At 40.1% G+C, this 16266-nt stretch overlaps 2 protein-coding genes across 2 annotated transcripts in view; one reads left to right on the forward strand and one right to left on the reverse strand.

Moving 5' to 3' along the window:
- The window catches only part of trappc14 (trafficking protein particle complex subunit 14), an 8416-nt gene extending 3069 nt beyond the window's left edge, over positions 1–5347 (forward strand). The window contains exons 6-11 of the mRNA XM_086012065.1: positions 83–230; positions 1307–1368; positions 1440–1612; positions 1698–1831; positions 2711–2862; positions 4164–5347. Of these exons, the coding sequence (XP_085868191.1) occupies positions 83–230; positions 1307–1368; positions 1440–1612; positions 1698–1831; positions 2711–2862; positions 4164–4293 (799 nt within the window). The 3' untranslated portion in view covers positions 4294–5347. The remainder of the gene's footprint in view (positions 1–82; positions 231–1306; positions 1369–1439; positions 1613–1697; positions 1832–2710; positions 2863–4163) is intronic.
- Positions 5348–5417: 70 nt separating this feature from the next.
- Positions 5418–16266, reverse strand: part of zanl (zonadhesin, like) — a 53752-nt gene continuing 42903 nt past the window's right edge. Inside the window, 14 exon segments of the mRNA XM_086024596.1 lie at positions 5418–5705; positions 6096–6136; positions 7070–7166; positions 7310–7447; positions 8421–8556; positions 9104–9306; positions 10317–10447; positions 11449–11610; positions 11741–11945; positions 12054–12183; positions 13410–13660; positions 14281–14425; positions 15197–15405; positions 15547–15818. Coding sequence (XP_085880722.1) covers positions 5650–5705; positions 6096–6136; positions 7070–7166; positions 7310–7447; positions 8421–8556; positions 9104–9306; positions 10317–10447; positions 11449–11610; positions 11741–11945; positions 12054–12183; positions 13410–13660; positions 14281–14425; positions 15197–15405; positions 15547–15818 — 2176 coding nt within the window. The 3' untranslated portion in view covers positions 5418–5649.

The raw sequence follows: 16266 nt of genomic DNA on the forward strand, positions 1-16266 counted from the left end.
AACGGCCGTTTCATGGTGGAAACGCTAAGGTGTCTTATTTTTATTTTTTTTTTCGCCCGCGTCGTTTCTGTCGCCACCGAAGTCACCAATCAGCTGAGGTGACCACGGCGTCGTTTTACCGCGTGGATAGCGAGTGCTCGCGCCTCCCGAGCACGCTGGCCACCCTGGAGGAGCACAACTTCCTGTTCCGGCTGCAGCTCCAGGACAAAGACGACCAGCACTCCAGCGAAGTGAGAGGCTGAGGCGCCAGCGGCACTACTTGGGAATCGTACCGTTACAGTCGGTACTCGCTATATCACGGGATTTTGTGAAAATCTTTCCACATGCACGGTTTACGCAGACTCGCGTAGCTTTCAGCGCAAGCCAGGAGGACAGAGTGCGTAAAAGGCAAACTGTCCAAAGTTTGGGGTCGTTTCATATTCCGAAAAGAAGATAAAAGTGCAAAGCATTTTATTAAAACAACTCATTTAATAAAGCCTACGATCGCTAGTTGGAACAAATTGTAATCGCTCACAGGTGGTCAAGGAAAGCTGCTGCTACACTTTCAATCACTTGACATGACAAGCGGTATGAAAACAAACGCCTATGCATTCACAAGATGCGGATGGCCACGACTTACACTGAGCAACTCAGCACGCAAACCGGCTCACAGTTTAGTCGGCGAACAGCCAGACAACTCTTCGCTTTTTGGTTCGCCGGCTCCCACGTCACTCACCGGGCCAGGGCCTGCCTTTTAAAGCAACACGTTTTCAAAGTCACAGATACTACAGTGTCGAAAATGAGGATGGCGACCTCAAGTAGACGGAAATAAAACGTTATTTTTCTGACAATAAAGCGCGCCGGATTATAAGGCGCACTATCTTTGTGAAGCGTTGAAGGTTATACCATTAGAATAAACTACGTGTTTATTTGATCCTCGCACTGTTGTCATACGTCTTTACTTTGATCAAAATAATACAGTAAAATGCCAAACGTAGGCCAAACAGTCTGTTATTGGTCAACTAAAATTGTATTATTCAAATGGGAGACGGACAAACAGTTTGCGTTAGTAGGACTACGTTTCCCATGATTCTTAGAGACCGAAAGCAGGAAGTAGTTCGAGTACCAGTAGGATGAAAACATGTAGACTTGCTTGCGATTACATGCGGATGAGAATGAGAAAGTAAATGGAATTTGAAGTCCAACTTGGGAATGTTTCAATTCAGCAAAATTCACAACATAACAGCAACAGGCACCCGAAAGTGGCTCATGAAATATCACCTGAAATTCCAATATCAGCATTTTTTTTTGTATATTTTGTGTGTAGGGTATGGAAGTCCCACTGGTTGCTGTGTTACGATGGCGCACGTCAACAGTCCCCCACGCGAGGTGACCGCTCCGCTATCGTGCGCCGCCCGCCGCCTCCCAAAATGGCTGACGTTCCTTCATTTTCTCCCCAGGCACATCGCCACTTTTTACTCACTGCCCAGCATCCGCTTGAATCGTCCTCGACTGCTGATGACCGCTTCCTGCCCGAGCGCCGTCAGGCCTCGCGAGAGTTTCCCAGTCAAGTACACCCTGGTCAACAATCTGCGTGACTTCCTGTCCGTCCGGCTGCGCTGGAATTTTCAGGGTGAGTTCGCCCGGCGTGTCGCCCCGTCTCGTCTCGTCCGGGAGCCGGCGTTCCATTCTGTCCTCCGCTCATCCGGCTCACGCAGGAGGAGGCTGCCCGAACCCTGAGGTGACAGCGGTGGTGTGCCAGTCTCCCTTCAGCAACCTGGGACGTTGCAGGAAGGGCTCTAGCGTGTCTTTTACCGTCGCCTTCCAGATCCTTGGAACGGGACTCTTTGAGGTACAGTGGCAGCAAACCACAACGCTGCCATTGTCAACAGTTTCATACTTTTGGATTTTGTAGCTGTACCTCATTTTGTACAGTCATTTTTATTTCTATTTGATAACTGCAATTTTTTTTTTAAATGACGATTTACATATTGTAATTTATCAATGTGTTTTCATTTTTAAATGCTTCTCAAATGTTAACATGCTAATTATAAGTTAAAATCAATTGTTTTGCGTTTTACAGTAGCCAAAAATGCTCATTTTGGAAAAATTTTTTCTTTAATGGAATTGTTTTTTTCCCATGCAATATCAAATGTCATTTTGACACTATTTGCATTTTATAATAGCAACTCACTGCAAACTTCAAACTATTTTCAGAATTACATTCCATAAAATATCCTACGTAAATTATACTATTTAATGAAAAAAAACATAATTTCTTACTTTGATTTAATAATGTAATATCCCCATTTTATTTTATAAATATCCATATCAAACAATTATCAAAATAAAACATTACATGTCATTTTATATTTTTCTATTTTACAACAGCCTTATAAGTGCTCATTTTTAACAACTGTCATACATTAATAATTATTTTATTTAGTTTTATTTAAAAAAAAAAATTTGTACTCGTGCTATTTTCACATTTTCGTTTAATTTTACCTCTAACATCTTTTGTTGTGAATAAATATACTGTAAATAATATTACTGTTTTGAAGATTTAAAAAAATAAAATAAATATATATATTTAATAGATAAAGAATCTGCATCTGAAAAGCCTTGGAGTTAAAATCATGTGACGTTATCAGATCTTGAGACTTCAGCTCAGCAAACATCTAAAGGATGAACTTTTTTTTTTTCCTCTTTTGCCGCCTTGCCGACACCTCAGTTAAGCCAGCACATGAAAATGAAACTCCAGTTCACGGCGACGCCCGAGGAGCCCCGGTCGCCCCAGAGGTGCGCGCCGCCCTCGGCCGGCAGCGTGACACGATCCCTGAGCTTCTCCCACCAGCTGCCGCCTTCCAGACCACAACATGTCAGGTATGGTGGAACACACAAGATGCTAACACTACTTAGCGGCTAACATTTCTATATTGATAACTAGTGTCGGAGCGTTTAGCGGCTACCGTGACTTAATGGCTAGCTACTTAATGGCTAGCCACTTAACGGCTAACGTTTTGTTCATGCGAAAATGTGCCATCACATTTAGCAGCTAACCAGTCAGTGGCTAAGGGTTTCCATCGCATTAACTGTCAACCAAGTGCAAAAAGAAATGAACCACCATATGTATAAAGTACTGGTGAGTACTCAAGAGTGAATACATGTACTAGTATCGGTCAAAAAAAGTGCTATTGAACATCCTTAATATAAAGTCAAATCAATAAATAACTGGAAAATAAGTGTCAACATCTTTAACGGCTAGGTAGTTAGCAGAGGTGAGTAGTAACGAGTTACATTTACCCCGTTACATTTACTTGAGTAAATTTTGGGAAATTTTGCACTTCTCGGAGTACTTTTAAATCACTATACTTTTTACTTTTACTTGAGTTGATTTGTGAGGAAGAAACTGTACTTGTACTCCGCTACATTAAGCTACATTGAACCCGCTTTGTCAGAGACCTGCGCCAGGGTCTACCATGTGACTGTGTTTCACCAATCAAACGTAGCCGTATGGCCGTATAGCAAGTACAAGGGCTGAAATTTTGTGCTACATTGATTGGATGGACTTTAATTTGCCTGAAGATGATTATTTAGTATTTTTCATCTGATTGAATGGTTTAAAAAAAACCCATTAATAAATAAATAAATGAAATGAGACGTTGCTATAGTTACTCAGTACTTAAGTAGTTTTTTCACCAAGTACTTTTTAACTTTTCTCAAGTAATTATTTGGATGACCACTTTTTACTTCTACTTGAGTCATATTATTCTGAAGTAACAGTACTTTTACTTGAGTACAATTTTTGGCTACTCTACCCACCTGGTAGTTAGTGGCTACCATCCAATCAGAAGCTAACCCTAGCGACGAACAGGAAAGTTTTCAAGTCAAATATGTAGCATCTTTTTGAAAACAGGTGATGACACATTTAGCGTTGACCCAATTGACCGCTAGTTAGCGGCTACTGCTACTTCGTGGCTCACGCTAGCTACTAATGTAAACATTCTCAATCTGTAACACCCTACCTTCTGAAAACAAGTAATGATTCGTTTAGGGGCTAATTTTGTCAGATGCTATGTTGTTAGCGGCTACCATTTTTTTTGAAAATAGGACTTTGGAAAGAGTTTTTTTCTTACTGGCGACTTGTTAACTGACGCTAACGGATAAAGCATGCTGTCTTTCAGGACGGGCAGCATGATGGAGGCTCCATTCGTCACTTCCCCCTACGCCGGTCCAGAGCAAAGCCTCGTTTCACCAGGGCAGGTTGCTAAAAGACAATGTCAGGTGTTTGTGCTGGAGAACATCGGCAGCTAAGGAAAAACGAGATTTTGACTCAGGTATTTCGCACTTCTCCAACTGAAGTGCCTCTACCGCACTGGCGGCCATTTTAGTAAAATACCCACCTATTTTCTATTGCGCTTGTCCTCACTGGGCTAAATTGGGAACAATGAAAGACATCCTCCCCTTTGACACATGGTCTAACTCTAACCCATGGGTCAATATTGCTCGACTGGTTGCCAGCCAATCTCAGGGCACATGCTAAATAGACATTGACATCTGTGGACCACATGAAGATGTTTTGTGTTACAGAACGGGATATGTCAACCAAACTGAAGTCTTGACACTGGTTTTAGTTGAATTCTTATTTATTTGAGGTATTTTTCAAATATTTATTTTAGTTTGTTCGGCTCATTTCAATGCTTGATACACTGTATGTAGCACATAAAGCCATGTTTACCGCTTACAGACTTATTTTGTCAAAACGTTTGAATTGTATTATATTAATGTTTACATATTTTTCCTTCATTTATGATGCTTTATCTTTTATTCTCATATTATTTGGGCTTATTTTCCTGTAAAACCTAGATGTGACTTTTTTCCCCGATGAGATTTTATTGGGTAAATTACAACTATTTTTGTAAAAAGACAACTATAATATTTCCTCTTAAAATGTCTGCTTTGTTCAACGCGATATTACGCCTTTATTTTCATATTTACATTGTCATTAATCCAGATTTTTTTTCTCTCCTAAGACTATTGTTTAGAAATGATTGGCTTTGCACAAACAAGACAATATTCTCAAAATTCTAACTCACTGTAAACTATAAAATGACAGTGTTTTGGTCCTAATATAACAGTTTATCGTCAATGTACATTTCCAAATAACTTTAGATCATTATTTTAGTTAGTTGTACTCATGTCGTTGCTTGGTACACTGTTTTAAACTGTAAATGAAAAAGAATGTGTATTTTTGTTGTTTGTTTTATATTTCAAGAATCAAGATGTGAACTTCTTTCCCTTCTGAAATGCATCCCAGCAAATTGTATAGAATAATATAATAAAATAAATTCAATCATTTTAACCATGACATGATTGTTTTGACACATTTTGAATCCCAGGGATGTTTCTCTTCATCTGAATAAAAAGTACAGTTCATAAAAGAGCTTAAAAAGGTATTTTTGGTTGGTATTTAATTCACAAAAACACAGAAAAGCAGTCATTGTTTCCAGCTACATTTTTGACTGCATAAGTTAACAAAGCAACACAAAAGTGGAGTACATAAAACATTGACCAAAACGACTCCTTTCCATTTCATTTGTACTGAGGAATAAACTGCAAATCACACCGTCATAATAACAGAAAAGATGATGATGATTATTAATAAGAATATCACATATTTGTCATGTTGTTCTTTGTCTTTTCATCCATGTTCTCATAGGGGACATCTACAAAGAGGAATATGCACAAAATATCCATATCAGCTAAAATATGTTTGTACTGCATATACATATATGTATACAGATAAGTATACGTATGCATATATGAATAACACACACACACATATATACTCATGCATTTAAAAAAAAAATAGAATAAAAATGTATCCATTAGAATTTTTGAGTATTAAACTAAGTTGATTTTTAGTTCATTAGAAATGAATTGATAGTATAATCATAACTGTAATACAATTCATGATTACATGTGAATGTCATTGATTTTATTTTGATTTAAAATACTTCAATTAGGTCAAATGTTAAAATTGACCCTTTTAAATGATTTGGTGCACGCAAGCGCTGTATTAATATCATAGAGAGTAAAATATTGGTCCTACATACTTCTTGACGTCATTCGCAGCTCTTCTTTCCTTTTGTTTTTCCTGTGAACACAATGACAGTGACTGGCATTAAGCGAGACACTTTTTTCCCATTTTCATATTCAAATAATACTTTAAACAATCCAAGATCAATCAATAACTAGAGATGGGGGGGGGGGGGGGGAACTAAAGAATGGGTTCTTCCCATCGCAGTGCTCTCACCGGCTGTGAGACGACGGCAGCTTCTGAATTACATAAAGGTCTGACCTGGAAATTAAAAACTTCATTACTTGGATTTAATATTACAAATGTTGCCAGTTGGGCTTGCCCCATTAGGGGGCGCCACAGCGAGTCACTCGCTTGATTCGGATGGCATCATTTTACGCCGCATGCCCTGCCTCACACAACCTTCCTCTTTTATTGGGCTATTTTATCATTACTTACTACTTACTTACTATTACTTGAATTAAAAAAAAAAAATCACGTGTCAGTGAGTACCTGGAAAAAAAAAAAATGATATTTGCATAACAGTACATCATGTCATGGATTTATAACTCATCATAATACAAACAAATAAAAAAACAACTAAGAATGATACATTAGCGTTATTAATGAGCAATTTTGTATTTTCTCAAATGACTGATTTGATTCGAGTAATTTGAGAGTAACAAATTCTTATTTTTACAATGCAAAAGATTACATTGGGTTTTTAATTCAATAAAAATAATTATGGCTATAATAATACATTTGGTGCAATACATTTTAAACTTTATACAATAACAGTTGTAATTTAACATACAACAAAAGTAGCACAGAACATTTTGATAATCACTCATTTCAAAAATATAAATACGATTACTTTGTGAATGGATGTGCATTAGAATATCATCGTTTTTATTTTAATTGACATTATTGGATTTGATCTGTTTTCAACTCTTATTTTTGTCATTGGTAGAGGACAAAATGAAACACACAAACGTATAAACCGTGACTTACTTGTTGACACTTTTGCAAACGCACACAACGGTGATCACGATGACGATGACGACGACGACTGACACCAGCACAGCAATCAGGATGATCCATTTGGTCTCTGTAATGCGATTTCAATTTCAACGTCACGCGATGCGACTCGTTTCTCGCCCCAAAAAACGTATTTGTCTTAATATTACGATGCAATTCTCGTTCTGTGTGTGTTTTTTTTTCCTTGTCCAATTTTGATTGCGGCGTTCTTACCAAGTCCTTCGATGCCCGTCATCTCGTCCTGGCAGTTGAAGCCCATGTAGCCCGGGGCGCACCTGCACGAGTAAGATGTGTTGTTGATGTCGTTACACGTTCCTCCATTCTGACAGGGGCTGCTGAGGCACGGACTCGCTGAAACGCAACAGAACACGGGAGTGCAGGACCATGTTTTTTGTTAAAAATGAAATGAAATGTTTATTCTAGTGCAATTTTAGTGACAAAATGCTGATTTTGATGACAATTACATTTTCTAGCTTTTCTGCTTTTTATCCGTAACATTGGAACATTACCTGCCAATTTTTTTCCCCATTATTTAGTTGTTTTTTTGGCCATGCTTTGACCTTTTCCCCTTGAATAGTTCAACTACCGTATTCTTGAAAAATATTTTCAGAATTTTTTCTTATTTGTTCATACATTTATAACTTTATTCTTGATAAATATTTATTTATATTTATATTATATTTATATTTGATATATAAAAAAAAAATTCTCATGAAACAAAGACTTCAACATGTATTTCATCTAAAATGTCAACTTAATTTTAGATTGCAACAGTAAGAATGTTATCTTATAAAATGACATCCCTTCATCCAAACATTAAAAAGATAATTCACCTAAAATTGCAAATGTATAATAATAATAATAATAATAATAATAATAATAAAAATGACCTTACTCTTCTTTTTCAAATTTTTACAACCTATCATAACATTACAAACTATTAAAACGTCAAATGGAAACACACTGCGGTGTTGCGTTTTTTATCGTTGAGCAATTGACTTTTCCTCCAAATATTACAATTTTATAAATAGAACATTTACTTTGTTCTCATTGTTTTAAATTCAGCAAAAATTGCTAAAATGATTACATTAACAGTCATATTACAACTGTATTATTTCAATTGCAGTTTTATTCGATCAGCCTGATCAAATGACAATACATTTTCTCTAAATATCCCCGATTTTATTCCCCAAAACATACAACCTCAATCTCGCAAAATACAGGCGTCATTCTGATCAAATTCTGACTGGAAATCACAAAATATTCAGCCATTTTCTCAATAGCCTTTTAAAAAAAAAAATTCCCTACATATACATATACTCACCTCTGTGACAGTCGCGTCTGTAGTCGTAAATGGCGCAGACGTAGCCCTCCTGGCAGCTCTTGGCTTGGCACACCGCGCCGGTGGTGGTGCATTCGCAGGCCTGGGCGCAGTCTTCGGTCACAAAGGTCTCCTTCAACTGCGCGGCGACCATAGGAGGAAAAAAAAAACAAAAACAAAAACGCGTACTCGTCACATTCTTACATCTTTCTTCACCTTGTGTCGTCATCTGCATACGTTGGGAAAAAAAAAACGTAACGAGCCTATTACAGTGGTACCTTGGATACGAGTGACTTGAGTAGCATCTGTGTCCTAGTTTTATATTGCTTAAGACATCATACAAAAATACTCCCAGGCATATATTCTTTATACTCTGCGAAGAACAACTCCTATTACTGCAGCCTGCTGAGCAAATGTGACCGTCTCCTTCAAGTACGTCTGTATTATATTGCCGCCTGCTGGCCAAGGCTTGCACACCAGAAGGAGCAGCGCGATATCGATTGAATTGAAGCAAAAAAAAAAAAATAATAATAATAATCCTTTCGATGGCGAAAGGTGAGCATGGTACGGAATCAATTAAACGCGATCTCCCAGGCACCGCTGTGTTTTCAAAAGTCCTGATTCCAAAATCAATACAGTATTCCAAAAGTAAATCCAGGAGAATGTAACCAGTGCTAAGTACTGACCGGGTAGTATCTGTTGAGGAAGCTGCAGCCGCACTGCGCGTACGGCACGCAGCCGCCCTCGCTCATGACGAAGCCGGGCGCGCACTGGCATCCCTCCACGCAGGGGGCGGCGGCGCACTCGGACGGCGCCGCCAGGTCGCCGCAGGATGCCGGGCACGCCGACATGCACGCTGTGTACGTGCTGTTGCCTCCACACGACAGCACTGACACACACAAAAGAAAACTTGAGGATTACAGCACGGCAATACGGCAACTTTATTCTTGGAAAAACAGATTGCTCCTTTCCAGAGCTGGGCAGTCCGTCCCCGGCCGGATGTTCATTTTTGGGGCGGAGGGGTGGGGGGTGACAAATTTAAAAAAAAAAAATGGCTGGACTAAGCATGGCCGGAAGTGGATTTTAGTCCGGCCCATTAATCGGCCCTCATGCGTGTGAAGTGCTCGCGAGGCGGCCAAATTTCATCTCATCTTACTCGGTGAAAGGCTTCTTTTTAGGCTTCTTTCAAAAAAAAAAAATTGTGTCCGGGGAGGAAAATCAAGCTGCGCGCAGCACTCAAGTACGACACAGGCACATCATGCACTTCCCTACTTCCGGAAATACACTGTAGCAAAACTGCTGTGTAGTGGTTTGCTGGCGTGCTTTTATTTTGAAGGCCGGGAAGTGTGAAGGAGGGCAAGTGTGGATAATAAGTAACTTGTTGAATGCTTGCAGACTTGTCGTCTGTTGGACCCAAATATACAATACGACAAAACCAACCCCAGGGCTCGCAATGGAAGTGAGTACAGTACGCGCAGCTGGGTTGTTGTGTCTTTGACAACTTCATAACTTGGAGAAGTCTCGGAGCGCAGCTTCTTTTTAATTGCGTCCATACACTACATGGGCAAGTACGTGAGTAAGTGGCGCGTTTGAAGCGTGTCCGCAGCGTTTTTGAATAGTGAGTTAGCCAGCTAATTGTCTTTAAATAAACCTCTTCCGTTAGCATCCCTCCCGCGGGGGCATCGTGCACATTTTTTTTTTTTTTTGTGGGCCGACAATGTTTATGAATTTGGCTGAGGGGGTCGCGGCCGGAAGGGTAAAAAAAAGGGTCAAGTGCCCCGCTCTGCTCCTTTCAGTTCGCACCATAAATTAAATTTTTTTTTACTATTCACTATTGCTGCTGAAACGATGCAAATATCGGCATTGTGCGACAACTCAAATTTATGTGAAGTTTCTTACCGCAGCCCAGCTGTTGTCTCCAGGGCCCCAGCGCGACTCCGGCCTCCTGGCAGGCGGCGGCGTAGGCCTCGTAGCTGGCACAGCGCAGCTCTTCGCTGCCCCGCTCGGCGCACAGGTCGAACACGCAGTCGCTGCGCAGAAAAAAATAAAATAAAAAAGGACAAATAGACAGCATAACTAAAGGTTTTCAAAAACTCCGTTTGAGGGAGCAGAAAGCAGAATAGTTATTGGCAAAAGTTTACTCAATAAATAAATACAGTATAGAAATAATGTTAGGGTCATGGTTAGAGATGGACGAGTACCGATATCAGGTATCGTATCGGGCCAATACCAACCTTATTGTAAGGTATCGGTACTCGCAACGAGTACCTGTATCTGCTCATTTAAGATGCAGAACTGACAAAATTAAAATGTTGGTATTCAGTGTATTCATATATTTTTCCTGCTACCTGAGTTTTACTTATGCGGAGAGCTATACTCAATGCCAACTTCAAAGAGTCATGCTTAACAATTGAATCTGTATTATTCTGCACTTTTTGAATGGGGATTAAAACGCAAGTTGTTACTTCTATTTTGCCGTTTTGTTTGAATCCTACATTCAGAGTTAATTGTGTTTTATTTCAGAGTGAATGTTCTGCCTTTTGTCAGAGCTAAACAAAAAAAAAAAAAAAAGGTCTTTCTTTTGGTTTCATAGAAATTCTATGTATCAAAAGTACTATTGGTATCAGTTACTCGGTATCGGAGAGTACTCGAGAGTTGAGTGATTGGACTGGTATTGGTCTAAAAAAAAAAAAAATCGAATCGGACATTTTGAGTTAGAGCTATGTTGGAATCCCGGTGAGACTCATGTTAAAATGACAAAGGAAGCGTGTTGGAATGATATTTGACGTATTGATTGAATCATGTAGGATTCATGTTAGAATCAATTGAGATTCAAGTTGTGAGGCCTAGTGAGAATCACGTTAAAAGCATGTTGGATTCATGGTGAGAATTGTTTTCCAATCATGTCGGCTTCATGATGAGAATCGCGTTCAAAATATGTTGGAATCATGCTTCGAATCATTTTGGCGCTATGGTCAGATTTGCGTTCGAATCAGATCAAAACCACGTCCCGTCGTGGTCGCGGACTCACTCATTGTAAGTGGCGGGCGGCAGGACGGCGTGGCACGAGGCGAAAAGCCCCGCCGCATCCGTTAGCGCGCCGCACACGGCGGGACCGTTGTAGTCCACCAGTTGGTCCTCGGAGCAGTCGGACGTCTCGAATCCCGAATCCGGATCCGAGTCCACCTCTCGCCTGAACGCATCACAGACAGCCGAATGAGTTTTCACGTTATAATGACTTGACACATGGCAGGCAAAATTGCCTTTTTTTTTTTTTTTTTTTTTTTTTTTTGTAAATGTTCATCCAGCGGTTGCGATTGCACCTGTGAAGGTGGACGCGGCTGGGCGCTAACAGGGCGCCGTGGGGAGCGCGCGCCAGTCGGTCGCTGACCCTCCAGCTTTCTCCGAAGGCGTTCAGGTCCCTGATGACCGTCCCGTCCGGCTTCATGTACTCGTTGCTGCGGACCCCGTCGTAGTTTCCGCACAGGCCTCTGACGGCGTTCTTGTACGTGCTCGGCAGGATGATCTCTGGATGTACAAAAGGGTGGGAATGTGTTCGGGAAAAAGGACAAAAAAAAAAAAAAAAAAAACGAACGCTGATGGCGGGCGGGAGGGCTCGTCGGAGTTCCTTTATACCTCCACGACTTCTGCCGTCGAAACGCACGGTGAGTCCGAAGTCGGTGGTGAGCTGAACCTGCCTTGAGTTCATGGTGATGAGTAAACCTTCGACTGGACTCAGAGGGGGCGAAACGCTCTCCCTGTTCACCTACGGCACAAACAAAAAAAACTCTGAATTTACAAATATCCAGGAGCGGTTTTTCTTCTCATAAATGAAGCTACATTTCAAAAATGTACCACTTCTTTTAATCGTTAAATGGGATGCTTTATCAAGCAAATGTACAAATTTCCCCCCCTATCAAACTACAACTTTGTCCAGTGAATTTTGTTCTCATATTCTGATTTAATCTTTGTAACGCTATCACTTGTTTCCATCACAGTGCTACTTTTTTCTACTGAAATGACAACTTTAATGAATAAATGTTGCATTTTTATCCACATAAAATTACAACTAGTAAATGGACCATTTTGGGTTCACAAAACTACAATTATATAGTAAGTTAACCATTTTCAAAGGTAAAATAAGGTCAATTAATATTATCTCACTAATACATGCTGTATGTACCGGAAGTACATTTTTTTTCCTCTGTATTATTATGTCAACCCAAAGTGTTTCTTCACAATAATCTGTTCTATGCAGCCCAAAAAGTCTAAACATGGTTTTCTGATATTGCGTTTGTGGAATATGAGTGAAGCAACAAAATCGTTTTTTTCCATCTCAGTGGGCGGACATTTTGTCACTTGCTGTCAACTGAAAATGACATCGCAGTTGCTCCGATCTCAGGTAACAACCAATCAAGGCTCACAAGTTTTCTCGTAACTTTCAGACTTTTTCCTCGTAATATTGTGACTTTACTATCATGAAACTGTAACGACATTAGGTCACTTTTCTTTCTCCTAATACTGTGAGTTTTTTCTCGTAAAATATCTGACTTTTTCTAGTAATATTGAGACTTTATCTTTAAAACCCTTTTTTCAGTAAAATTGTGACTTGCATTTTATAAAATAGCAAATTTATCTGGTGATTTTATGAACTTTACTCTTGTAAAATGTCATAACTAAAACAGTTTTCTGTACTAATATTGTATCGTAATTCTCATAAAAATACAACTTTAAATTGCAACATTGCCTGGTAACTTTACAACAAATTTCTTATATGATTGTGACTTTAATGTCTTACGGGTCCGCTTTTTCTTCCTCTAGTCCTAACATGGCGATTTTGTCGCTCTTGTAGTGACGTTTTCTCGTAAAATGACTAATTCATCTGCTAACGTCAACTTTCTCGAGCCTCGTTGTTTTTAGACTCACTCAAAGCGGGGCACGGATTAGGAAAAGAAGGAAATAGCAAATCTCAATGCTACAAAAGGAGCGTACCAGGACTTGCTTCCCCTGCATGAAGCGCACGTTGACACCATAGACATCGACGAAGAGCTGGTCCAGGAAGGACACCCTCCTGTTTCCGCCTCGTCGGATGTTCTTGCCCCTGACCGTCAGGGGGGCCAGCGAGCTCTGCGGCGACCGGAAGTCCTCCGTCAGGGTGTACGTATAAGGACCTTGGAAGTGGTGCGTGAAACCGTCGAAGGTTCGGTAGTGAGGATCTCCCGCCACGCTGCACTTGTCGAACTCTACGAAAAGGATTTGCGGGAAAAAAAACAAAAACCTGGTTACTTTGTTCTCTGAAAACGTTTAACTTTTTCTTCTGTCTGACTTCCTCCCCTTAAAGCGGAAGTCAAACCAAACATATTTTTTTCAAGAATATGTTCCCAGCAGGCCCACACTCGTTTTTAGCCATCTCTGGGGGCGGCCATTTTGTTTTCTGTCAACTGAAAATGACATCACAACTGCTCACAACGACCAATCACGGCTCAGTTTCAGAAAACAGGTCAGCCGTGATTGGCCGTTGTGGGCAGTTGTGATGTCATTTTCAATCGACAGAAGACAAAATGGTCGCCCCCAGAGGTGGCTAAAAACGAGTGCATTTTGCTGCTTAATTTATATTCCACAAAGGCAAAATTGATCAGAATGCCCTGTTTCAACTAGTGGGCCTGCTGGGAACATATTCTTGAAAAAAATATGTTTGGGTTGATTTCCGCTTTAAGCAACAAAATCCACCCATTTTTAGCCATCTCTGGGGGCGGCCATTTTGTCACTCATGCCGACTGAAAATGACATCACATGCTTTTAATAATTTTGATTAAAAAAAAAAAAAAAAAACATTCACAAAGGCATGAAAAGGTGGACCCACTGGCAGGCTTGCAGTAGACGTCTCCGTATTTGTCCAGGTCGCACACCGAGTTGGAATCACAGCTGTGCTCCGTGCACATGACCACGCCGCCGATGTTACAGCTACACTTCGAAACGCATTTCGCGGTCAGCCACGAGTCTCCCACCTACAAAAACACACCAAAAAATACACTGTAAACAAAAAGCTGGGTGAACTCAAAATTTCAAGGCAACAAACTTCGACAAAATATTAAGTTGGGCAAGTCTACTAAATATTTTACGTTTTGCTGTTGTGAAAATTGTCTTTCCCGCATTTCACAACAAAGAAATAGTGAGTTTTGGAGCAAACGACTTGCTTACTTTGTTGTGCTAAATAAAATTGTTGCCAAAATTGTCAATGACTGTCAAAGTTGCTCCAACTGAAATGATTGTTTTAGCCCCGCAAAATACAAGTTATGTTTATTTTTTACAGTGTAGCCTCAAATTTAAAAGTGCAGTTTCCCCATTAAACAGCATGCAAAGGCCAAACAAAAATTGGATGTCACATGCTGATTTATCCAATAATATGGCAATTTTTTTCTAGTACAAATTTTTACTCAAAACTATGATTTAGTCTGGTAGTATCACAAATATTTTTGCTGTAATATTACAATATTTGCATTTACCTTTTTACATGATAAAACTCCAATTTTTATCTGCTAATTTTATCAAATTGATCTCACGATATTTGTCACCCTTGTACAGTTATAACTTTCTGCCTGATACATTTGGATTGAATCTGGAAGTTTGATAACATTTTCCCGCCAATATTGCATTCCCTCCCGCACCCCCAAGTACAATTACAACTTTTTCCTAAAAAATACTACAATTTTATCTGCATCAGCATTGTGGAATCATGGTGCCGTCTTCCTGACTGTCTTTGGCGTTTGCAGACTTACGTCGTGGTACTCGCCATCGGAATCCAGGCAGCCGCATTCGTCCAGAGGCACACACTTGCCGTCACTGAGGACAAAGCCGGCATCGCACTGGCAACCCTCCACACAGCTGGTGGGCGGCAGGTGGCACCAGATGGGGAACAGGTCCGAGCAGGTGGGGGGGCACGGGGCGGTGCAGTCCATATAGTGGCTGTTTGGGGGGCATGGCAAGGCTGCAAAAAAAAAAAAAAAAAAAAAAAAAAAGGAAAAAAAAGAATTTTAAAAATCGTTACATTTTTTGGGGGGGCAATATCGCAATTTGATTTCTGTCAGATGACACCATTGTCCGTTGCAATTTTCGAAAGTGGTCTTACGGCAGAAGGTTTGGTTCCTCCAGCTGATGGTGATCCCGGCGCTGCTGCAGGCCTGAGCGTACGCCTCCACGTTGTCGCACAGCGTGGCTTGCATGCCGTCATATTCGCACATGTCGTACACGCAGTTCCCCGTGAAGGCTTCGGGGGGCACCAGAGCGTGGCAGGCTCGGAAACTGTCCGATAGGAGCACGCCGGCGCACTGGGACTCGAACGCCGCCTCTTCCTCCGCCGTGCAGTTGGGATGCACGTCGGGCCGCTTGTCTGGCTGACAGCTACGACCAAAAATGGAAGAATGCCCAGCAGAGTTTATTTAAGTATGTATTCCATATTTACAATCGATTTCACTTTTTCTGATTTGATAAAAAAAAACACCGAGTTGTTTCAAAACAATTAAAATACGTAAGTTCATTTTGCTCATGATTGTTTTCATGTTTGACTCTTTCATTTAGAATGATTTATTCTTTTGCTATTTATGTCCAAACATTTACAAGCACGTAAAATATGTTTCGGCATTTAATACAAGTTTTAAAAATGGTTTAAAATGTGTATGTATAATTGCCCATTTTGATAAAATACTTCCTTCTCTCTTTTGTTGATTTTTTAGTAAAGGTAAAATGTCTTATTTTATGCAATGTAGTTAAATGAAATAAGTCATTATTTTTTAATTTAATCATATAGAATTAATTATTTTCTAAAATATGTAAAAAATAATTCAAATGT

This window comes from Filicampus tigris, chromosome 2 (assembly GCF_054856515.1).
Source record: "Filicampus tigris isolate MCC_2025a chromosome 2, RoL_Ftig_1.0, whole genome shotgun sequence".
Taxonomy (NCBI): Eukaryota; Metazoa; Chordata; class Actinopteri; order Syngnathiformes; family Syngnathidae; genus Filicampus; species Filicampus tigris.